This window comes from Coregonus lavaretus (assembly GCF_964263955.1).
Source record: "Coregonus lavaretus genome assembly, chromosome: 20".
In the NCBI taxonomy this organism is placed as follows: Eukaryota; Metazoa; Chordata; class Actinopteri; order Salmoniformes; family Salmonidae; genus Coregonus; species Coregonus lavaretus.
Window position 1 is genome coordinate 1,262,235 of NC_140007.1, and position 25,521 is coordinate 1,287,755.

Consider the following 25,521-nt stretch of genomic DNA (forward strand, 5'->3'; position numbering starts at 1 on the left):
TGCGGTAGTTGACTTCAGTGTTTTCCTTGCAGAATCCTGATATTTATGAGTTGTCATGGCTGCTACTACTTCAGCCACGGTTACAGAACCTCCTGGATTAGAGATTCAACGCAAAGAAATCGAGTCTCTGCTTCAGGAACATGAACTCCGTGCAGGGGATACTTGGTGAGACTCTTACCGCCCTCTGCTCTGAACTGACACCCACACTGAGTGATGTAGCTACCACGACAACAACAAATGATAGCGATGAGTCCATGACTGTATTTGCTGTTGCTTACATGACAGATATCATAATCAGCATAATCTACCATTATCTTTAGATAAGGGCAATTTTTTCTTGGCAAATTCAATGAATAAACATTGGTTAGAGTGTTGAATCCTCTTGCCTAGGATCTCAGCGCTGGTGTTTGGCGAATGATGTTTGATCACTGCGTTAGTATTTTAGGGAGAGCATGCTGTGGAAAAGCTTACATTTTGATATTAATATGACGATTAACATCATGTCCCAGTTGGGAAAGATCATGTCAAAGTTTTGGCTTTAACAACCAAGAAAACGTTAACTAACTAGCTACACTGACAGCAGGCTAGCCCGCCTGTGTTAACTAGCTGTTAACTGCTAGCTAGCTACAGGACAGGAACAGCTAGCTAGTAACTTGCAATCTTTTCGGTTTAGTTTAAGATTTTTGGTGTTCTGTTTGTTTTCCAAAGTTTGCATTTATTGTGTGTTGTCCTATTAGTGAGCGCCATCTAAATTAGCTAGCTAACTGCATAGCTAGCTAGTGTTAGCTCGATAAACCCAATTAGCTAGCTGGCTGCTGCTTTCGGTTTTACCAGCAAAGTTTCGTTTTATCAGTATCACACCCAGATTAGGAAATTATAGTTGCAAAAATTGTGGTTATAAAGTTCAGGATATTTATTGAAGTGTGAATGAATGAAACGCCATTTAAGTACTGTTTTGTCCTAACAAACTCAATTAAAAAGGAAACCAGACAATTGGCTATAATTTGCCAAAGCCGAGCTGCCCAAATAAAATATCCATTGCTGCAATTGTGGTTATGCCATTTTTATTTTATTTTTTATTTAACCTTTATTTAACCAGGTAAGCCAGTTCAGAACAAGTTCTCATTTACAACTGCGACCTGGCATTATAGTATTGTATCAGTAAATACACCTAATACACCCCAATCAGATAGAACGTTAGTGATGAAAAACTAGCTTAGGGGAATGTGATGTTGGTTAATGTAGGCAGGCAAAATATAAGCCTCCCCAATTGAGTTGTTCTTATAACTAACACATGCAGGTACCTGGTGGAGAGGCGATGGTATGAGCAGTGGAAGGAGTATGTGGAGACAGGAGACCAGAACTCCTCTTCTTTCCCTGGACAGATCGACAACACAGAGCTGTTTGAGGGTAAGTGTCACATCACAAGGATATCCTGTAACAACAGAAGACCCATTATTCTATGTTTGGTTCATTTACTTCTACCCCAAATATGCTGTTGTTGTGTCAACATGAAAAGGCTAAGCTGTCTAATGATGATTATGAAACCCACAGAACTGGATTCCTACCATCTGAAGGAGCGTCTGGTGGAGAATGAGGACTTTGTGTTGATCCCTGCCGACGCATGGCACAATCTGCTGGCCTGGTATGGCATGGTCGATGATCAGCCTGCCCTGGAGCGGAAGGTAAAACAGTGGTCACAGAGATGCAGAGAAAACCTGCATACCCTGTGGTCATGTTACATAGACTGGCTGCCTGATAACTAGCGCTGGGTATTGCCAGGGACCTTATGTATGATATTATCACAATACTTAGGTGCAGATACGATATATATTTTGATTCTCGCGGTTATATATGTTTTGCGATTCAATACTATGATTTTATTGTGATTCCATGGTCCAAACATATTGCTCACCATATGTCAGTTTTGATCAGTGATTGAAATAAAAGCGATGAAAACAAATTGGCTCCCTATTTAAAAAGATGGAGAACAAGATATAAATAAAATATCCTGGAGTGTTTGTGCAGGTCCAGCCAACTAGCGCAAAAAGAATGTTGCGATATGTAACTTTTTAGATTTCTTCCCCCATCACTACTGACAATTTCATGAAAATTATGCACGCGCATCGATGGGGCAGAAGGCTATGCGTTGTTATGATTCTGAACAGTCAGATAGCAAGAAACAATGACCAGAAGCTTCCATTTGGGGAATTCTAGGTGGCTTGTTTCAGCTAGTTGTATCTTGTTCTTAATACCATGTCTTGTTTTCAGGTGTTTTGACTTAGTTCATGTCTATGCTAATAGGGCAAAAATTATTTAGCTAGCTAACCAACAACTGTAACAATGTATTTGAGACAAGTGCTTATTGTGAAAATCTATTTGTTGTCAAAAATCCATTGGAGTTGACAGTTGTTTTGCCCCCGAAGTTGGTCACACATCCTATTGGTTTCAAAATAACCCACCCGTCTATCAAGGAACTGACTGTACATCCACATCTGTCTACAAACTACTATGTGATCGTGGACCTGACTACGGTAGTTTTATGTCCTACAGACCGTCATTCAAAGGACAATGTTGTGTCTATGAAAAGACACAACTGCCATTGAAGTGTTTCATTTGTATTTGGCAATTCATTGTCTGTGATTGCTTGGTCTATTTCAGGTGGTGGATCTACCCAGCACAGTCAAGGTTGAGGTCTATCCTGTGGAAATCTTCCTGTGTCTCCATAGCAACATGGAAAATGTTGTGACGGCACAGTTTAGCCGTGCAGATCACATCCGTAAGTAGAAACACATCCAAAAGGTGCATTAGTAGCTTTGATAGGTCGGTGTGCAAGCTATGCATCTCTATATAAACTCAGCAAAAAAAGAAACGTCCCTTTTTCAGGACCCTGTCTTTCAAAGATAATTTTTAAAAATCCAATAACGTCACAGATCTTCATTGTAAAGGGTTTAAACACTGTTTCCCGTGCTTGTTCAATGAACCATAAACAATTAATGAACATGCACCTGTGGAACGGTCGTTAAGACACGAACAGCTTACAGACGGTAGGCAATTAAGGTCACAGTTATGAAAACAGGTACAGGATGGCAACAACAACCGCCCGAGTTACACCAGGAACGCACAATCCCTCCATTAGTGCTCAGACTGTCCGCAATAGGCTGAGAGAGGCTGGACTGAGGGCTGGTAGGCCTGTTGTAAGGCAGGTCCTCACCAGACATCACCGGCAACAACGTCACCTATGGGCACAAACCTAACGTCGCTGGACCAGACAGGACTGGCAAAAAGTGCTCTTCACTGACGAGTCGTGGTTTTGTCTCACCAGGGGTGATGGTCGGATTCGCGTTTATCATCGAAGGAATGAGCCTGTACTCTGGAGCGGGATCGATTTGGAGGTGGATGGTCCGTCATGGTCTGGGGCGGTGTGTCACAGCATCATCGGACTGAGCTTGTTGTCATTGCAGGCAATCTCAACGCTGTACGTTACAGGGAAGACATCCTCCTCCCTCATGTGGTACCCTTCCTGCAGGCTCATCCTGACATGACCCTCCAGCATGACAATGCCACCAGCCATACTGCTCGTTCTGTGCGTGATTTCCTGCAAGACAGGAATGTCAGTGTTCTGCCATGTCCAGCGACGAGCCCGGATCTCAATTCCATTGAGCACGTCTGGGACCTGTTGGATCGGAGGGTTAGGGCTAGGGCCATTCCCCCCAGAAATGTCCGGGAACTTACAGGTGCCTTGATGGAAGAGTGGGGTAACATTTCACATCAAGAACTGGCAAATCTGGTGCAGTCCATGAGGAGACGTACTGCAGTACTTAATGCAGCTGTTACTTTTGATTTTGCCCCCCCCCCCTTTGTTCAGGGACACATTATTCAATTTCTGTTAGTCACATGTCTGTGGAACTTGTTCAGTGTATGTCTGTTGTTGAATCTTATGTTCATACAAATATTTACACATGTTTGCTGAAAATAAACGCAGTTGACAGTGAGAGGACGTTTCTTTTTTTGCTGAGTTTATGTGCGTTTGTTAATTGTTTTCCTCTTCAGATACGATTCAGAAGGTGATGATGAAGCAGTTTGAGGTGGTCGAGGGAACAGAGACCCGGCTGTGGATGAAGAGCTCAGACACCTGCTGTGAGAGGCTGCGGAACGTTCACGTCAGTGTCCTCGACTCCTGCCTCAGCTCTGGCATGGTATGTCTGTTATGTCTGCTCCCCTCTCTCTGACCCTCATCCCACCCTACTCCACATCTACCTGCTTGCATCCCTCTGTTGCTTCCTGCGATACAGTGATAGTGTGTTTAAATGGCAGCTGTGTTGTAACCTGTCCTGTCTGCATTGCAGACAATGATCATGGAGATGAGGAATGCAGATGGTACCTGGCCCAGCTCCAGACCGCAGATCATGTGAGGGTTCCTTTTATTTATTTTGTATTTATTTTTAAATATATTATCAGTGTGTAGAGAATGTACTGTCCACCACAATTAGTGTTGCTAATGTAGTGTAATGTTTTGTGGTAAAAGTGATTCCCATATGTGTGACAAAAAAAGTGTATCTGTACTAAGGAGAGTACTGTACAGTACCTTTTGTGTTATTGTACTGTTCGGTAGGTGATTTTATATTTCTCCTTCCATGTCTTGTAGTAGGAACTCTGTGGAGGAACAGGACTTTTACCGGGGCCAGCCAGGAGTCTGTGGCCTCACCAACCTAGGAAACACATGTTTCATGAACTCGGCACTGCAGGTACAGTGTTGTGAAAAAGTATTTGCCCCCTTTCTAATTTTCTCTACTTTTGCATATTTCTGATACTGAATGTTATCAGATCTTCAACCAAAACCTAATATTAGATAAAGGGAACCTGAGTGAACAAATAACACAACAATTACATACTTATTAGATTTATTTCATAAACAAAGTTATGCAACACCCAATGCCGCTGTGTGAAAAAGTAACAACAATAATTGGTTGTGCTACCTTTAGCTGCAATGACACCAACCAAACGGTTCCTGTAGTTTTGTCCCACTCTTCCATGCAGAAAAAATATAAACGCAACATGTAAAGTGTTGGTCACATGTTTCATGAGCTTAAATACAAGATCACATAAATGTTACATATGCACAAAAAGCTTATTTCTCTCAATTTGTGCACACATTTGTTTGCATCCCTGTTAGTGAGCATATCTACTTTGCCAAGATAATCCATCCACTTGATAGGTGTGGCATATCAAGAAGCTGATTAAACAGCATGATCATTACATAGGAACACCTTGTGCTGGGGACAATAAAAGGCCACTCTAAAATCTGCAGTTTTGTCACACAACACAAAGCCACAGATGTCTCAAGTTTTGGGGGAGCGTGCAATTGGCATGCTGACTGCAGGAATGTCCACCAGAGCTGTTGCCAGACAATTTCATGTTAATTTCTCTACAATTAGCCGCCTCCGTCGTTTTAGAGAATTTGACACAATCGCAAACCACGTGTATGGCGTTGTGTGGGCGAGCGGTTTGCTGATGTCAATGTTGTGAACAGAGTGCAGGCATAAGCTACGATCAATGAACACAACTTAATTTTATCGATGGCAATTTGAATGCACAGAGATACCATGATGAGATCCTGAGGCCCATTGTCATGCCATTCATCCGCCGCCATCCCCTCATGTTTCAGCATGAGAATGCACGGCCCCATGTCGCAAGGATCAGTACACAGTTCCAGTTCTTCCATGGCCTGCATACTCACCAGACATGTCACCAATTGAGCATGTTTGGGATTGTTAGGTTCTAAACAAACAGAGGAAAAACTCAATGACTAGGAAAAACTCAAACCAAGTTTATTCCCCCACTGTGTCAAACAGCTGCAAAGATAAAGACACAAGCACATACAGTGCGTTCGGAAAGTATTCAGAACACTTAACTATTTCCACATATTGTTACGTTACAGCCTTATTCTAAAATTGATTAAAAAAAATATATATATAATAATCCTCAGCAATCTACACACAATACCCCATAATGACAAACCAAAAACTGAAAAATGACATTTACATAAGTATTCAGACCCTTTACTCAGTACTTTGTTGAAGCACCTTTGGCGGTGATAACAGCCTCAATTCTTCTTGGGTATGACGTTACAAGCTTGGCACACCTGTATTTGGGGAGTTTCTCCCATTCTTGTCTGCAGATCCTCTCAAACTACAGTTGAAGTCTGAAGTTTACATACACTTAGGTTGGAGTCATTAAAACTTGTTTTTCAACCACTCCACAAATGTCTTGTTAACTAACTATAGTTTTGGCAAGTTGTTTAGGACATCTACTTTGAGAATGACACATGTTATTTTTCCAACAATTGTTTACAGACAGATTATTTCACTTATAATTCACTGTATCACAATTCCAATGGGTCAGAAGTTTACGTGCACTAAATTGACTGTGCCTTTAAACAGCTTGGAAAATTCCAGAAAATGATGTCATGGCATTAAAGCTTCTGATAGGCTAATTGACATCATTTGAGTCTATTGGAGGTGTACCTGTAGATGTATTTCAATGCCTACCTTCAAACTCTGTGCCTCTTTCCTTGACATCATGGGAAAATCAAAAGAAATCAGCCAAGACCTCAGAAAAAAAATGTGTAGACCTCCACAAGTCTGGTTCATCCTTGGGAGCAATTTCCAGACGCCTGAAGGTACCACGTTCATCTGTACAAACAATAGTATGCAAGTGTAAACACCATGGGACCACGCAGCCGTCATACCGCTCAGGAAGGAGACGCGTTCTGTCTCCTTGAGATGAACGTACTTTGGTGCGAAAAGTGCAAATCAATCCCAGACCAACAGCAAAGGACCTTGTGAAGATGCTGGAGGAAACAGGTACAAAAGTATCTATAGCCACAGTAAAACTAGTCCTTTATCGACATAACCTGAAAGGCCGCTCAGCAAGGAAGAAGTCACTGCTCCAAAACCGCCATTAAAAAAGCCAGACTACGGTTTGCAACTGCACATTAGGACAAAGATCGTACTTTTTGGAGAAATGTCCTCTGGCTGATGAAACAAAAATAGAACTGTTTGGCCATAATGACCATCGTTATGTTTGGAGGAGAAAGGAGGTACTTGCAAGCCGACGAACACCATCCCAACCGTGAAGCACGGGGTGGCAGCATCATGCTGTGGGGGTGCTTTGCTGCAGGAGGGACTGGTGCACTTCACAAAATAGATGGCATCATGAGGATGGAAAATTATGTGGATATATTGAAGCAACATCTCAAGACATCAGTCAGGAAGTTAAAGCTTGGTCGCAAATGGGTCTTCCAAATGGACAATGACCCCAAGCATACTTCCAAAGTTGTGGCAAAATGGCTTAAGGACAACAAAGGCAAGGTATTACAGTGGCCATCACAAAGCCCTGACCTCAATCCTATAGAATATTTGTGGGCAGAACTGAAAAAGTGTGTGCGAGGAAGGAGGCCTACAAACCTGACTCAGTAACACTAGCTCTGTCAGGAGGAATGGGCAAAAATTCACCCAACTTATTGTAGGAAGCTTGTGGAAGGCTACCTGAAACGTTTGACCCAAGTTAAAGAATTTAAAGGCAATGCTACCAAATACTTATTGAGTGTATGTAGACTTCTGACCCACTGGGAATGTGATGAAAGAAATAAATCATTCTCTCTACTATTATTCTGACATTTCACATTCTTATAATAAAGTGGTGATCCTAACTGACCTAAAACAGGGAATCTTTACTGGGATTAAATGTCAGGAATTGTGAAAAACTGAGTTTAAATGTATTTGGCTAAGGTGTATGTAAACTTCTGACTTCAACTGTATGTCAGGTTAGATCGGGAGCGTTGCTGCACAGCTATTTTGAGGTCTCTGTAGAGATTTTCGATCGGGTTCAAGTCCGGGCAATGGCTGGGCCACTCAAGGACATTCAGAGACTTGTCCCGAAGCCACTCTTGTGTTGTCTTGGCTGTGTGCTTAGGGTTGTTGTTCTGTTGGAAGGTGAACCTTCGCCCCAGTCTGAGGTCCTGAGCGTTCTGGAGCAGGTTTTCGTCAAGGATCTCTCTGTACTTTGCTCGCTTCATCTTTCCCTCGATCCTGACTGGTCTCCCATTCCCTGCCGCTGAAAAATATCCCCACAGCATGATGCTGCCACCACCATGCTTCACCATAGGGATGGTGCCAGGTATCCTCCAGACGTGACGCTTTGCATTCAGGCAAGATCTTGTTCAATCTTGGTTTCATCAGACCAGAGAGTCTAGTTTCTCATGGTCTGAGAGTCCTTCAGTTGCCCTTTGGCAAACTCCAAGCGGGCTGTCATGTGCCTTTTACTGAGGAGTGGCTTCCGTCTGGCCATATCATAAATCCCTGATTGGTGGAGTGCTGCAGAGATGGTTGTCCTTCAGGAAGGTTCTCCCATCTCCCCAGAGGAACTCTGGAGCTCTGTAAGAGTGACCATCGTGTTCTTGGTCACCTCCCTGACCAAGGCCCTTCTCCCCTGATTGCTCAGTTTGGCTGGGCGGCAAGCTCAAGGAAGAGTCTTAGTGGTTCCAGACTTCTTCCTTTTAAGAATTATGGAGGCTACTGTGTTCTTGAGGACTTTCAATGCTACAGACATTTTTTGGTATCCTTCCCCATATATGTTCCTCGACACAATCCTGTCTTGGAGCTCTACAGACAATTTCTTCGACCTCATGGCTTGGTCTTTGCTCTGGCATGCACTGTCAACTCTGGGACCTTATCGCCTCCCGAGTGGCGCAGTGGTCTAAGGCACTGTATCGCACCGTAAGCACACATCCAAGACAACACGAGTGGCTTCGGGACAATTCTCTGAATGTCCTTGAGTGGCCCAGCCATAGTCCGGACTTGAATCCGATCAAACATCTCTGGAGAGACCTCAAAATAGCTGTGCAGCAACGCTCCCCATCTAAGCTGACATAGTTTGCCCCGGGTTCGATCCCAGGCTGTGTCACAGCCGGCCTTGACCGGGAGACCCGTTAAGGTGCATAATTGGCGTAGCGTCGTCCGGGTTATTGGAGGTTTTGGCCGGCCGGGGTTTCTTTGTCCCATCGTGCTCTAGTGACTCCTTGTGGCGGGCCGGGTGCATGCAAGCTGACTTCGATCGTCAGTTTAACTGTGTTTCCTCCGACACATTGGTGCGGCTGGCTTCCGGGTTAAGCGAGCAGTGCGTCAAGAAGCAGTGCGGCTTGGCAGGGTCGTATTTCGGAGGACGCATGGCTCTTGACCTTCGCCTCTCCCGAGTCCGTAGGGGAGTTGCAGCGATGAGACAAGAATGTAACTACCAATTGGATATCATGAAATTGGGGAGAAAGGGGTAAATACAAACAAATAAATAAGTAAATAAACTCTGGGACCTTATATAGACCAGTGTGTGCCTTTCCAAATCATGTCCAATCAATTGAATTTACCACAGGTGGACTCCAATCAATTTGTAGAAATATCTCAAGGATGATCAATGGAAACAGGATGCACCTGAGCTCAATTTCGATTGTCATAGCAAATGTCTGAATACTTTAGGTATTTCTGTTTTTTATTTGTAATAATAAATAAACATTTCTAAAAACCAGTTTTCACTTTGTCATTGTGGGTTATTGTGTGGATTGTTGAGGAAAAACATTTATTTAATCAATTTTAGAATAATGCTATAACGTAACAAAATGTGGAAAAAGGGAAGGGGTCTGAACACTTTCCGAATGCACTGTATATTTATACCCTCCTACTAGGCTGAGTCAACTTCTTGCACATCTAGACTGCCAAAACGTCTCTGTTGCTAGTCAGGAACTTAAATTGGTTCCTCTCACTGGTGTAGTCATGGCCCTGCCTCCTGCTAGAACCTCTGTGGGTGTGAAAATATATGTGTATGGAATAGGACTGTTCCTTCTCACTTCATCTCACCTGACCTCGGTCCGAATTCCTCGCCCCTCCCTAATCCACGACTGTCCTACTTTATCAGTGACTGAAACCAGACTGTTGCCCTTTGCCTCCCTCCTTAGGATCAATCAATCAATCAAATTAATTTATAAAGCCCTTTTTACCTCAGCAGATGTCACAAAGTGCTATACAGAAACCCAGCCTAAAACCCCAAACCGCAAGCAATGCAGATGTAGAAGCACGGTAGCTAGGTAAAACTACCTAGAAAGGCAGAAACCTAGAGCGGAACCAGGCTCTGAGGGTGGCCAGTCCCCTTCTGGCTGTGCCTGGTGGAGATTATAACAGTATATGGCCATTAAGGCCACATTTTTCTCCAAGATGTTCAAACGTTCATAGATGACCAGCAGGGTCAAATAATAATCAGTGGTTGTAGAGGTTGCAACAGGTCAGTACATCAGGAGTAAATGTCACTTGGCTTTTCATAGCCGGGCATTTAGAGGTTGAAACATCAGGTGCATTAGAGAGAGAGTCTTGGACAAGGTAGCACGTCCGGTGAACAGGTCAGGGTTCCATAGCCGCAGGCAGAAGAGTGGAAGCTGGAGCAGGAGCATGACCAGGTGGACTGGGGACAGCAAGGAGTCATCAGGCCAGGTAGTTCTAAGGCATGGTCCTAGGGCTCAGGTACTCCAGGAGGAGAGGGAGAGAGAGAGAATTAGAGGGAGCATACTTAAATTCACACAGGACACCGAATTAGACAGGAGAATAACACCAGATATAACAGACTGACCCTAGCCCCCCGGCACATAGGAGCCATGAGAGTTAACAATACCATGTATTGACAGAATGTAAACTTTCTGCACTCCCCCTTCCTCACTCTGTAACTTTCCATACACCTAGTTCTTATCCACCCTCCATTGACCCCAACATAAACATTCCTTATACATGTAAAGTAATCAACAAGTTATAGTATGGGAACATGAATAAGTGTATTTCAAGATAGAATCCAACAGGATGCTCTGGATCGACGTGTACGACATCATGTTCCTGTTCCCGCCAATATCCAGTAATTTAGCACAGCCATTTGAAGAGGAGTGGAACAACATTCCACAGGCCACAATCAACAGCCTGATCAACTCTATGTGAAGGAGATGTGTCGCGATGCATGAGGCAAATGTTGGTCACACCAGATACTGACTGTTTTTCTGATCCACGCTCCTACCTTTTTTTAAAGGTATCTGTGACCAACAGATGCATATCTGTATTCCCAGTCATGTGAAATCCATAGATTAGGGCCTAATTTATTTATTTAAATTGACTGATTTTCCTTATATGAACTGTAATTCAGTTACATCGTTGAAATTGTTTCATGTTGCGTTTATATTTTTGTTCAGTGTACTTTAACTCAGCGACATTTGTTGGTTTTAAAGCATGAACTGCTCGTTTCAAATCCTGCCACAACGTCTCAATTGGGATTAGGTCTGGACTTTGGCTAGGCCATTCCAAAACTTCAAATGTGTTGCTTTTTAGCCATTTTCATGTATACTTGATTGTGTGTTTTGGATCATTGTCTTGCTGCATGACCAAGCTGTGCTTCAGCTTCAGCTCACAGATGGATGGCCTGACATTCTCCTGTAGAATTCTCTGATACAGAGCATAATGGGACCCATGTCGTCCAAAAAGTTATACTTTTTACTCATCTGTCCATAGAACATTCTTCCTAGAGTCTTGATGATCATCCAGGTGCTTTGTGGCAAACTTGAGTCAACTTTATGGACGAAATGGGTCCCATTTATGTCTGTTGAAAACCAAATACTGTATTCCATAGTATTACCTCATACCAACAGTCAAGCATGGTGGTGGTAGTGTGATGGTTTGGGGATTCTTTGCTGCCTCGGGACCTGGACGACTTGCCTTAATAGAAGAAACCATGAATTCTGCTCTGTATCAGAGAATTCTACAGGAGAATGTTAGGCCATCCGTCTGTGAGCTGAAGCTGAAGTGCAGCAGGGTCATGCAGCAAGACCATGATCCAAAACACACAATCAAGTCTACATGAAAATGGTTAAATAGCAACACGTTTTGGTCTAGTCAAAGTCCAGACCTAATCCCAATTGAGATGTTGTGCCAGGACTTGAGGTCCCTCCACAGCGATGTGAGAGACTGATCAACAACTACAGGAAGCATTTGGTTGCAGTCATTGCAGGTGGCACAAACAGTTATTCAGTGTAAGGGGGCAATTACTTTTTCACTCGGGGTGTTGCATAACAATTTTAAACTCAGGTTCTCTTTATCTAATAGTAGGTTTTGGTTGAAGATCTGATAACTTTAGGTATCAAAAATATGCAAAAAATAGAGAATCAGAAAGGGGGAAAGTACTTTTTCACAGCACTGTAAGTCATCATTACTACATAATGTGTCCATGCTGTACCTAAATGCAGGGACCTGGACTAGTATGGACTGTCATTCATGACTATGTTTCTCTCAACTGCTTTGTCCAGTGTCTCAGTAACACCCCTCCACTGACTGAGTATTTCCTGCGGAGTGCCTATCTGGAGGAGCTCAACTTCACCAACCCTCTGGGCATGAAGGGGGAGATAGCAGAGGCCTACGCTGATGTTATCAAACAGATGTGGTCGGGGAGGCACTACTCTGTAGTTCCCCGGATCTTCAAGGTAGTTGTCAGTGTGAAGTGTGAAACTCTGTCCACTATTTTATAATGGATTAAAGAGGCTTGTCAGTCAGTCATGCTTAAGTATTGATGATGCGTACCTTGAGATAACAATGTGTGTTATTTTTATTACCAGACCAAGGTTGGCCACTTTGCCTCCCAGTTTCTGGGCTACCAGCAGCATGACTCCCAGGAACTGCTCTCCTTCCTGCTGGACGGGCTTCATGAGGATCTCAACCGGGTAAAGAACAAGGAGTACATTGAGCTGAGGGATGCCGATGGCAGGCCTGACCAGGTAACAACCTGTACTGAAAGAGGACGGGGAGAAGAATTGTAAAAAAATACCATTGCTCTCCAAGCTGTAGTAAACCTAAGGTGCATTTGCATTGCATTTTTCCTCACACTCACCCTTTGACAACTTTCAGGAAGTGGCAGAGGAAGCGTGGCATAACCACCGGCGACGTAACAACTCCGTGATTGTTGACACCTTCCACGGGTTGTTCAAGTCCACCCTGGTTTGCCCCGAGTGCCGCAAAGTGTCGGTCACCTTTGACCCCTTCTGCTACCTCAGCGTGCCCCTTCCTGTTAGCAAGGACCGGGTGATGGAGGTCTTCTTCGTCTCTCTGGACCCTGTGGCCAAACCTGTTCAGGTACAAGATTAATCTTCCTATAGTTGGCCCTACATCATGCTTTTTATAGGTAATCATCTGTATTGATTTATTTGTATTCTCCCACCAGCATCGCTTGGTTGTACCCAAAGCTGGCAAAGTGTTTGACCTGTGCTCCGCTCTCTCGGAAATGACCAACGTCCCAGTCAATCAAGTGAGACAACGTTTTAAAGCCTCTGTGGTAGAGCATGCTGTTGAAAAGCTATCGTCATTCATCACATGAAATATTGAGGTGATACTGACCTGTGCCTCTCTTATATCAGATGGTTGTGGCTGATGTGTTCAACCACCGCTTCTATAAGATCTACCATGCTGATGAGTCTCTAAGCTGCATCCTGGACCGGGATGACATATTTGTGTATGTAAAACCAGCTTTTACCTCCACATCAAAAACATACTTTTCCTGTTTGCTTGTTAGCACCAGCATCTCTCCTGACCCCTGTCTGTGTGTTGCCCTGGCAGGTATGAGCTGAGCAGAGGCTCTGTGGAGGAGGAGGGGGATGAGGTGGTGCTGGCTCTGTACCTGAGGGAGCGTTCCCACTACAGGGACTATGGCTCAGGGAGCAGCAGCTGCGGGACGTCCCTGTTCGGACACCCACTGCTCATGGCTGTGCCTCGAGGCCAGTGCAGCCGCAACGCCCTCTATCACCTCTTCCTGCAGCGGCTAGCGTGAGTTACTGACACAGGCCAAACATCAGCTAAAATATTCTATGTTTTTTGATGGAATTTCTTTTTTGATGGAATTTCATTGTGACGACTAGTTGTACTGTGCCTTGTCTGAGAGTGAGGCCTTTCTCTCACAAGAGGGGTGTTCAAATTGCGGGGGACATTCTAGGAATTACTGTTTCCGGTTTTTCGCTGCTGCACACTACGGGCAAAGATGGAACAAGGAGCTCGTTATAAAAATATTTGCCACAGGTGCATCAAAAGTAAGTCTCCGGTAAAATGTCTTCTAAACTAAGCTAGGGCTGTTTTTACGGCCATTTTTCTATCGCCTACACTTGATGCTAGCTAAGCTAACGTTTGCAAAGCTAGGTAGGTAAATATTATAGCTAAAAAAAGAGCTTGCTAAGATTATGTATATAACATATACACAATCAAATAAATATATTGTGTTATTTCAAAACATTAACAGAAAACATAAGGCTTTTATAGCTATAATATAGCTAACGTTAGCTAGCTAATTAGAAGCTGATCTTTGCTGGATGCATTTACGTTTAGCTCATCTGAGTTTGTTGCTGTTAGCTAGCACATGGACAAGCAGTACTGCAGTAGTCAGACTTGACACGAATTACCGACATAGTTGGATCTTTCATTTATTTCTGCACTACACAATACATTTTTATGAACAGTAAGCCCTCGAATGCTAGCTAAAGTTGGCTTGCAAATCAGCTAAAATCACGCAGTATTCATATCATACGCAGTATTATGCATACAAAACCACGCTCACATTACAGCTATCTAGATATGTGTACAGCTTTTTTGAAGGCGGACATGCTAGCTAGCTAGCTAGCTATAGTATGGATAAGTCCAGCTTGTTCCAGAGCAATGGTCCAAAGCACTGCATGTTTTTCACTGATTGTTTTGCCAGTAGGTGTGGGTCTCATTGGTCATAGGCTTTGGCTGCTGCTTCGGTGCGCCGCGGAGGATGGGTGAAGACTCCCACCTGAACAGGTCTGACATGTACAGTGCCTTGCAAAAGTATTCAACCCCCTTGGCGTTTTTCCTATTTTGTTGCATAACAACCTGGAATTTTAAATGGATTTTTATTTGGATTTCATGTAATGGACATACACAAAATAGTCCAAATTGGTGAAGTGAAATTTAAAAAGTAACTTGTTTAAAAAAAATCTTAAGTGTTGCGTGCATATGTATTCACTGCCTTTGCTATGAAGCCCCTAAATAAGATCTGGTGCAACCAATTACCTTCAGAAGTCACATAATTAGTTAGATTGCACACAGGTGGACTTCATTTAAGTGTCACATGATCTGTCACATGATCTCAGTGTATATATACACCTGTTCTGAAAGTCCCCAGAGTCTGTAACACCACTAAGCAAGGGGCACACCAAGCAAGCGGCACCATGAAGACCAAGGAGCTCTCCAAACAGGTCAGGGACAAAGTTCTGGAGAAGTACAGATCAGGGTTGGGTTATAAAAAAATATCTGAAACTTTGAACATCCCACGGAGCACAATTTAAATCCATTATTAAAAAAGGCAAAGTGGGCATTAATCAGAGAGGCAAGAAAGAGACCAAAGATAACCCTGAAGGAGCTGCAAAGCTCCACAGCGGAGATTGGAGTATCTGTCCATAGGAACACTTTAAGCCGTACACTCCACAGAGCTGGGCTTTACGGAAGAGTGGCCAGAAAAAAGCAATTGCTTAAAGAAAACTATAAGCAAACCCATTTGGTGTTCGCCAAAAGGCATGTGGGACACTCCCCAAACATATGGAAGAAGGTACTCTGGTCAGATGAGACTAAAATTGAGCTTTTTGGCCATCAAGGAATATGTCTGGCGCAAACTCAACACCTCTCATCACCTCGAGAAACCATCCCCACAGTGAAGCATGGTGGTGGCAGCATCATGCTGTGGGGATGTTTTTCATCGGCAGGGACTGGGAAACTGATCAGAATTGAAGGAATGATGGATGTGCTAAATACAGGGAAATTCTTGAGGGAAACCTGTTTCAGTCTTCCAGAGATTTGAGACTGGGACGGAGGTTCACCTTCCAGCAGGACAATGACCCTAAGCATACTGCTAAAGCAATACTTGAGTGGCCCCGTGTAGCTCAGTTGGTAGAGCATGGTGCTTGCAACGCCAGGGTTGTGGGTTCGTTTCCCACGGGGGGCCAGTATGAAAATGTATGCACTCACTAACTGTAAGTCACTCTGGATAAGAACGTCTGCTAAGTGACTAAAATGTAAATGTTTAAGGAGAAACATTTATATGTCTTGGAATGGCCTAGTCAAAGCCCAGACCTCAATCCAATTGAGAATCTGTGGTATGACTTAAAGATTGCTGTACACCAGCGAAACCCATCCAACTTGAAGGAGCTGGCATGTTGTGTAAATCAAATGATACAAACCCCCCAAAAATACATTTTAATTCCAGGTTGTAAGGCAACAAAATAGGAAAATGCCCAGGGGGGTGAGTACTTTCGCAAGCCACTGTATTCAGGCAGTTTGTGCTGTGTCGCCTTGAAAACAGTCACTAGGGTGTTATAATGGATCCTGCACATCAGTGGTTTGATACGAGCAGCCCTGTTGATGATACGCTGTAGCTGGTTAAGACCTGTCTTATTGCACTGATGTAGGGAGGGAAGCCATACTTTGGCTCGTAGTCCAGGTGAGTTATCAGGGTGTGGTAGATTGTCAGGAGGATGTCCTTGGAGAGAAAGTCCCTTGCCCTTTTTAGAGTGTGGTGAGGGTGAATCAAATTATTTCTTCAACATCTTGCTAGCTAGTTGTAGCCAAAGGACTTTCTATAATTTGAAAGCTAGCTAGCAACAAAGTGAAGCTATCTGCATAGTCACATTGCTAGCTAGCAACATGACATTTCTATATTCTAGAGGCAGTGGAAACGCAATTTGGGTTGACTTCAAAGTGCGAGGCTTTAGATACAGCTGTTTTTTCTCTCGATTTCAAACAAAGACGTATGCTACAACAGGACTTGCTCTTGGTTTGCGCCATTTCTATAGAAAAAAATATACCGGATATAGGATTTTCCCAAAAACAGATGTCCCGCTCCGAAAACGAGAGAAAGGCCTATTGTGTGGTGATGTTTTCACAGACGGTATGTCCGGCCACCAGATCCCTCAGAGGAGGAGGAGGGTGAAGATGACGAGGAACTTTACAAGACCCAGACCAATGGTGTCAGCGATGGTAATCTGATCTCCGTTAGCAAATTGTTGATACACTGGGCAGAATTGATTTCTACAAACTAGTGTCTCCACTCTAGAATGTTGTCTGTCTCCACAGATGACGGTGAGGATGACTGTGAGAGGCCGGCACCCTTTAAGAGAGATGACCGTTGTGATGGTGGCCAATGGGATGACCAAGCGGACGGCCCTGCTGTGACCCAGACTCAGCCAGAGCAGACACAAACCCAGGAGTCTGGAGAACAGGCTCAGGCTGAGGAGGGGGCCAGTAGTGAAGTAAGGGCAGGGTGCAGCACAGAGGACAGCGCCTCGGCATCCTGCAGTGCTGGAGCCAGTGCTGGAGCCAGTGCTGGAGCCAGTGCTGGAGCCAGTGCTGGAGCCAGTGCTGGAGCCAGTGCTGGAGCCAGTGCTGGAGCCAGTGCTGGAGCCAGTGCTACAGTTCCAACAGATCGCCAGCAGGATGCAGGCCTTCAGCAGCAGCAGCCGTGTGAGACTGAGGAGGAGGAGGAGGAGGAGGAGAAGGGTGAGTGCCCCCCCAGCCCCCCGCAGACCAACGAGAGGCAGGCCAAGAGGAAGGGCTGCCAGGCCAGACGCAGGAAGCTGCTCTTCTCCATCCAGGCGGTCAACTCCAATGGCACTACGGAGAGATGCATGGGAGAGGACGGCAGTGCCTTCTCTTTTAGCTGTGAGTCTCAGACACCACATCACATTCACACTGACGACTGTTTTGTCACTGAAGTAGCTAGGCTCATATTCTCTTCATATGTTTTAGAGCCCAGTAGCTGTATGTGACACAGATGGTTTAGCATCCACATGTGAGTATTTTATTTAATATTACTGTGTCCCTTTCACAGCTCAACCATATGTGGCCATTGACTGGGATCCTGACATAAAGAAGAAATGCTACAACGAGAATGAGGCAGAGGTATGTGTGAATCACGCTTTACATTAATAAAGCTTAAGTAAAGTATTTAAGTTTTAAAGTGTGTTTGGGCCAGTGGCGTGAACATGGCCTGGTTGCTGGTCATTTAGCCAACTCCTGACATCTTTCCATCCACAGAAGTATGTAAAACACCAAAGCATGGAGGTCCCTCACCAGCAGACCACAGTGCAGCTGCAGGAGTGTATTGAGCTCTTCACCACTGTGGAGATCCTGGAGGAAGAAAACCCCTGGTACGGCTGCCCCACACCTGGCATTTCATTCTATGTATCTAGCAAGTATTATGCTGAATATAGTTAATGGTCCAATGCAGCCGTTTCTATCTCAATATCAAATCATTTCTGGGTAACAATTAAGTACCTAACTGTGATTGTTTTCAATTAAAAAAGAAACAAAAATAGCTTCTTAGCAAAGAGCAATTTCTCAAGCAAGAATTTAGCTAGGACTGTCTGGGAGTGTTCTGAGTAGGGAGGGGAAAACTGAAGTCTTAACTATACTGAACAAAAATACAACATGCAACATTTTCAAAGATTCTACTGAGTTACAGTTCATATAAGGAAATCAGTCAGTTGAAATAAATTCATTAGGCCCTAATCTATGGATTTCACATGACTGGGAATACAGATAAGCGTCTGTTGGTCACAGATACCTTTAAAAAAAAGGTAGGGGCGTGGATCAGAAAACCAGTCAGTATCTGGTATGACCACCATTTGCCTCATGCAGCGCGACACATCTCCTTCACATAGAGTTGATCAGGCTGTTGATTGTGGCCTGTGGAATGTTGTCTCACTCCTCTTCATTGGCTGTGCAAAGTTGCTGGATATTGGCGGGAATTGGAACATGCTGTCATACACATCAATATTTGCAGTGTTGACCCTTCTTTTTCAAGACCTCTGCAATCCGTCCTGACATGCTGTCAATTAACTTCTGGGCCACATCCTGACTGATGGCAGCCCATTCTTGCTTAATCAATGCTTTTTTTGTCAGAATTTGTGGGTTTGTGTTTGTCCACCCGCCTCGAGGATTGACCACAAAGGGGATTCATCAGAGAAAATGACTTTACCCCAGTCCTCAGCAGTCCAATCCCTGTACCTTTTGCAGAATATCAGTCTATCCCTGATGTTTTTCCTGGAGAGAAGTGTCTTCCTCGCTGCCCTTCTTGACACCAGGCCATCCTCCAAAAGTGTTTGCCTCACTGTGCGTGCAGATGCACTCACACCTGCCTGCTGCCATTCCTGAGCAAGCTCTGCACTGGTGGTGCCCCGATCCTGCAGCTGAATCAACTTTAGAAGACGGTCCTGGCGCTTGCTGGACTTTCTTGGGCGCCCTGAAGCCTTCTTCACAACAATTGAACCTCTCTCCTTGAAGTTCTTGATGATCCGATAAATGGTTGATTTAGGTGCAATCTTACTAGCAGCAATATCCTTGCCTGTGAAGCCCTTTTTGTGCAAAGCAATGATGACGGCACGTGTTTCCTTGCAGGTATCCATGGTTAACAGAGGAAGAACAATGATTTCAAGCACCACCCTCCTTTTAAAGCTTGCAGTCGGTTATTCTAACTCAATCAGCATGACAGAGTGATCTCCAGCCTTGTCCTCGTCAACACTCTCACCTGCGTTAACGAGAGAATCACTGACATGATGTCAGCTGGTCCTTTTGTGGCAGGGCTGAAATGCAGTGGAAATGTTTTTTGGGGATTATTACATTTACATTTTAGTCATTTAGCAGACGCTCTTATCCAGAGCGACTTACAGTTAGTGAGTGCATACATTATTTTTTTATTTGTTATTTTTTTCATACTGGCTCCCCGTGGGAATCTTTTTCATGGCAAAGAGGGACTTTGCAATTAATTGCAATTCATCTGATCACTCTTCATAACATTCTGGAGTATATGCAAATTGCCATCATTAAAACTGAGGCAGCAGACTTTGTGAAAATTAATATTTGTGTAATTCTCAAAACTTTTGACCACGACTGTACAGATCCTTGCGACATGGGGCTTTGCATTATCATGCTGAAACATGAGGTATTGGCGGCAGATGAATGGCATGACAATGGGCCTCAGGATCTCATCACGGTATCTCTGTGCATTCAAATTGTCATCGATAGTTGTGTTCATTGTCCGTAGTTTATGCCTGCCAATACCATAATCCCACCGCCACCACTCTGTTCACAAAGTTGGCATCAGTAAACCGCTCACCCATACGACACCATACACGTGGTCTGTGGTTGTGAGGCCGGTTGGACGTACTGCCAAGTTCTCTAAAACGACGTTGGAGGTGGCTTATGGTTGAGAAATGAACATTCAATTCTCTGGCAACAGCTCTGGTGGACATTCCTGCAGTCAGCATGCCAATTACACGGTCCCTCAACTTGAGACATCTGTGGCATTGTGTTGTGACAAAACTGCACATTTTAGTGGCCTTTTATTGTCCGCAGCACAAGGTGCACCTGTGTAATGAACTTGCTGTTTAACCAGCTTCTTGATATGCCACACCTATCAAGTGGCAAAGGAGAAATTCTCACTAACAGGGATGTAAACAAATTTGTTCACAACATTTTTGAGAAATAAGCTTTTTGTGTGTATGGAACATTCCTGGGATCTTTTATTTCAGCTCATGAAACATGGGATCAACACTTTACATGTTGCGTTTCTATCTTTGTTCAGTGTAATTTACCGCCTGGTGACATCACCTGGCAGGCCAAAACTCCATCCCACCAAAACAGGCTGAAATGTCAGGCGGTCTCTTCAAACAGCTCATACACTAAAAGGGCGTTATCATCATTTTCATAATTTTACAGTATTATTCCAACCTCATAGTGTGGAAATGTTTATAAAGCACAGGAAAATAACATTTTTCACTGCGCTGGGCCTTTAACATTAAATTTTTCCCAGGAAAAGCTGATGACTAACATATTAAATCTTACTGTATTTAGCAGTAAGATTTAATATGTTAGTCATCAGCTTTTCCTGGGAAAAATGTAATGTTAAAGGCCCAGCGCAGTGAAAAATGTTATTTTCCTGTGCTTTAAATACTGTTAAAGCTACGACACACCGGTAGGATTGTCAAACGTTTGCCTGCCGACAGTACTTGGCACCTCTGAACAGAGTGTCGGCAGTCAAACTCTTTTGTGTTCACACAGCAAGGATCTTGGAAGTCATCAGACATTCAGCCTTGTTGAAAATACTCCAAACCAGAAGGTGGCAATAGTGTTGTTTGGCAATGCATATCTGTGCGTATTGCTTATGGTCTAGATTCCAAGCTATCTGTGCTAATGTTGCTATTTTGTAGAATGTCCTTGATGACACTAAACAAATGGCCACAGCTAGATAACTACCTAGCAAGATGACGAAGAAACAATTTATTTCACTCTCCATAATTCTGTACTGCCAGCCCATAGCCAAATGTTGACGCAGGCAATAAGGCAGTGATCGCTGAGATCCTGGTTGAAGACAGCGGAGGCGTATTTAGAGGGTAAGTAAAACCCCACGGAACGCTCTTGCTTCAGCTACGGACCTTTTAATGTCTCGGTCTCTGTGGAAGCCTTGGAGGATTTCCTTGAGGAGTTCATACACTTCTCCGTGAACGAGACAGCAGACTTGTTCTCATTTACAACTGCGACCTGGCCAAGATAAAGCAAAGCAGTGCGATTAAAAACAAAGTCAAAAAATACAACAGAAAATATATATACAGTGTGTGCAAATGTAGCAAGTTATGGAGGTAAGGCAATAAATAGGCTATAGTGCAAAATAATTACAATTAGTATTAACACTGGAATGCTAGAGATTATGTGCAAATAGAGATACTGGGGTGCAAAAGAGCAAAATAAATAACAATATAGGGATGAGGTAGTTGGGTGGGCTAATTTCAGATGGGCTGTGTACAGGTGCAGTGATCGGTAAGGTGCTCTGACAACTGATGCTTAAAGTTAGTGAGGGAGATAAGTGTCTCCAGCTTCAGAGATTTTTGCAATTCGTTCCAGTCATTGGCAGCAGAGAACTGGAAGGAATGGCGGCCAAAGGAGGTGTTGGCTTTGGGGATGACCAGTGAGATATACCTGCTGGAGCGCAGACTACGGGTGGGTGCTGCTATGGTGACCAATGAGCTAAGATAAGGCGGGGATTTGCCTAGCAGTGATTTATAGATGGTCTGGAGCCAGTGGGTTTGACGATGAACATGTAGTGAGGACCAGCCAACAAGAGCGTACAGGTCACAGTGGTGGGTCGTGTATAGGGCTTTGGAGACAAAACGGATGGCACTGTGATAGACTACATCCAATTTGCTGAGTAGAGTGTTGGAGGCTATTTTGTAAATGACATCGCCGAAGTCAAGGATCGGTAGGATAGTCAGTTTTACGAGGGCATGTTTGGCAGCATGAGTGAAGGAGGCTTTGTTGCGAAATAGGAAGTTGATTCTAGATTTAACTTTGGATTGGAGATTCTTAATGTGAGTCTGGAAGGAGAGTTTACAGTCTAACCAGACACCTAGGTATTTGTAGTTGTCCACATACTCTAGATCAGACCCGTCGAGAGTAGTGATTCTAGTCGGGTGGGCGGGTGCCAGCAGCGTTCGATTGAAGAGCATGCATTTAGTTTTACTAGTGTTTAAGAGCAATTGGAGGCTACTGAAGGAGTGTTGTATGGCATTGAAGCTCGTTTGGAGGTTTGTTAACACAGTGTCCAATGAAGGGCCAGATGTATACAAAATGGTGTCGTCTGCGTAGAGGTGGATCTGAGAGTCACCAGCAGCAAGAGCGACATCATTGATATACACAGAGAAAAGAGTCGGCCCAAGAATTGAACCCTGTGGCACCCCCATAGAGACTGCCATAGGTCCAGACAACAGGCCCTCCGATTTGACACATTGAACTCTATCTGAGAAGTAGTTGGTGAACCAGGCGAGGCAGTCATTTGAGAAACCAAGGCTATTTAGTCTGCCAATAAGAATGCGGTGGTTGACAGTCGAAAGCCTTGGCCAGGTCGATGAAGACGGCTGCACAGTACTGTCTATTATCGATCGCGGTTATAATATCGTTTAGGACCTTGAGCGTGGCTGAAGTGCACCCATGACCAGCTCGGAAACCGGATTGCATAGCGGAGAAGGTACGGTGGGATTCAAAATGGTCGGTGATCTGTTTGTTAACTTGGCTTTCAAATACTTTCGAAAGACAGAGCAGGATGGATATAGGTCTGTAACAGTTTGGATCTAGAGTGTCACCCCCTTTGAAGAGTGGGACGACCGCGGCAGCTTTTCAATCTCTGGGGATATAAATAAATAATAATATGCCATTTAGCAGACGCTTTTATCCAAAGCGACTTACAGTCATGCGTGCATACATTTTTTTTGTGTATGGGTGGTCGCTGGGGATGGGGATCTCAGACGTTACGAAAGAGAGGTTGAATAGGCTAGTAATAGGGGTTGCGACAATTTTGGCGGCTATTTTTAGAAAGAAAGGGTCCAGATTGTCTAGCCCAGCTGATGTGTAGGGGTCCAGATTTTGCAGCTCTTTCAGAACATCAGCTGTCTGAATTTGTGTGAAGGAGAAGCGGGGGGGGGGGCATGGGCAAGTTGCAGCGGAGGGTGCAGAGTTGGTGGCCGGGGTAGTGGTAGCCAGGTGTCAAGCATGGCCAGCCGTAGCAAAATGCTTGTTGAAATTCTCGATTATTGTAGATTTATCGGTGGTGATAGTGTTTCCTAGCCTCAGTGCAGTGGGCAGCTGGGAGGAAGTGCTCTTATTCTCCATGGACTTTACAGTGTCCCAAAACTTTTTGAAGTTAGGATGCAAATTTCTGTTTGAAAAAGTTAGCCTTTGCTTTCCTGACTGCTTGTGTATATTGGTTCCTAACTTCCCTGAAAAGTTGCATATCGCGGGGGCTATTTGATGCTAATGCAGTACGCCACAGGATGTTTTTGTGCTGGTCAAGGGCAGTCAAGTGTGAGGAGAACCAGGGGCTATATCTGTTCTTAGTATTTTTTGAATGGGGCGTGTTTATTTAAGATTGAGAGGATATTACTTTTAAAGAACAACCAGGCATCCTCTACTGACGGAATGAGATCTATATCCATCCAGGATACCTGGACCAGGTCAATTAGGAAGGCCTGCTCGCTAAAGTGTTTAAGGGAGCGTTTGACAGTGATGAGGGGTAGTCGTTTGACCGCGGACCCGTTACGGACGCAGGCAATAAGGCAGTGATCGCTGAGATCCTGGTTGAAGACAGCGGAGGTGTATTTAGAGGGTAAGTTAGTCAGGATGATATCTATGAGGGTACCCATGTTTACGGATTTAGGGTTGTACCTGGTAGGTCCGTTGATAATTTTTGTGAGATTGAGGGCATCTAGTTTGGATTGTAGGATGGCCAGGGTGTTAAGCATATCCCAATTTAGGTCACCAAGCAGTACGAACTCTGAGGATAAATGGGGGGCAATCAATTCACATATGGTGTCCAGGGCACAGCTGGGGGCTGAGGGGGGTCTGTAGCAAGCGGCAACAGTGAGAGACTTATTTCTGTTTGCTGCAGGTACTGCCCAATATGTAAGAAACACCAACTGGCCACTAAGAAACTGGACCTGTGGTCACTGCCTGAGGTTCTCATCATCCACCTGAAACGCTTCTCCTACACCAAGTACTCCAGGGAGAAGCTGGATATCATTGTTGACTTTCCTCTCAGGTTGGTTACATCATGTCTGTCTCTTTTACTGTAATATAAAACATTCTGTACACATTTACATTTTTAAGTGGGGAGGATGTCAGTGTGACTAGTACCCCCCCACACCTCCACTCAATCCACTACAGAGTTATTAGTGCAGTTTTCCACAAGTGCTATCTTAATCCAACCTGTTTCTCTTTATTGCAGACACCTCGACTTCTCAGGTTGTCTGCTGAGGAAGACCGGTACAAACGGAGAGCCACCCAGCCGATATGATCTGATAGCAGTTTCCAACCACTACGGCGGACTCCGAGACGGACATTGTGAGATGCTGCTTTTGTATGTCATACTTTGTCATATGCCTTCATTTTGTTCAACATATGTTTCTGCTCTCTCGACAGACACCAGCTATGCCCGGAACAAAGACAATGGACAATGGTATTACTTCGATGACAGCAAGGTGGCATATGCAAGGGAGGAACAAATTGTGGTAAGTTTAGCTACTGGACAGTTTAGAATTCCTTCTTTGAAAAATGTTTGTTGCCTTGCAATGTCATGATCTCCCCACCCTTGTCTCTACCCTTCCAGACTAATGCTGCCTACCTCCTGTTCTACCACCGACAAGACAAGATTCGTCAGCCCACCTTACCTGCCCCCTCGGACAGCTCCTCCTCTCCCGCCCAGCCTGCTAATGATGTCACTTCCCTCAAACACGATGGGATGGAGAGAGCCACTTCCTATGTCAACATGGAAACAGACTGAAGGAGATTTTATTTTAGTATCTTTTTTTTTCTGAGTTGATGAGGCTTTTTTTTTTTTTTTTTTTTT

At 44.2% G+C, this 25,521-nt stretch overlaps 1 protein-coding gene across 1 annotated transcript; it reads left to right on the forward strand.

The window, feature by feature from the left end:
• LOC311148346 (ubiquitin carboxyl-terminal hydrolase 11-like) lies at positions 1-25,521 on the forward strand. The gene is made up of 21 exons (XM_084185285.1): positions 1-165; positions 1,301-1,410; positions 1,555-1,685; positions 2,662-2,779; positions 4,054-4,199; positions 4,350-4,411; positions 4,649-4,748; positions 12,386-12,559; positions 12,692-12,850; positions 12,981-13,205; positions 13,294-13,377; positions 13,487-13,581; positions 13,686-13,892; positions 17,017-17,108; positions 17,205-17,789; positions 17,959-18,029; positions 18,165-18,277; positions 24,565-24,714; positions 24,901-25,016; positions 25,095-25,183; positions 25,282-25,521. Exons 1-21 carry the CDS (start codon positions 56-58, stop codon positions 25,453-25,455), a joined length of 3,111 nt encoding a protein of 1,036 aa, XP_084041411.1. The 5' UTR covers positions 1-55; the 3' UTR covers positions 25,456-25,521.

What these genes read in the sequence shown, in the direction of transcription:
- LOC311148346 (XM_084185285.1), top strand. Translation starts at nt 56, where the DNA reads ATGGCTGCTACTACTTCAGCCACGGTTACAGAACCTCCTGGATTAGAG. An exon ending in TCATGAACTCGGCACTGCAG is followed by an intron (nt 4,749 to 12,385) that starts GTACAGTGTTGT and finishes TGCTTTGTCCAG; the next exon opens with TGTCTCAGTAACACCCCTCC. An exon ending in CAAGGGAGGAACAAATTGTG is followed by an intron (nt 25,184 to 25,281) that starts GTAAGTTTAGCT and finishes CTACCCTTCCAG; the next exon opens with ACTAATGCTGCCTACCTCCT.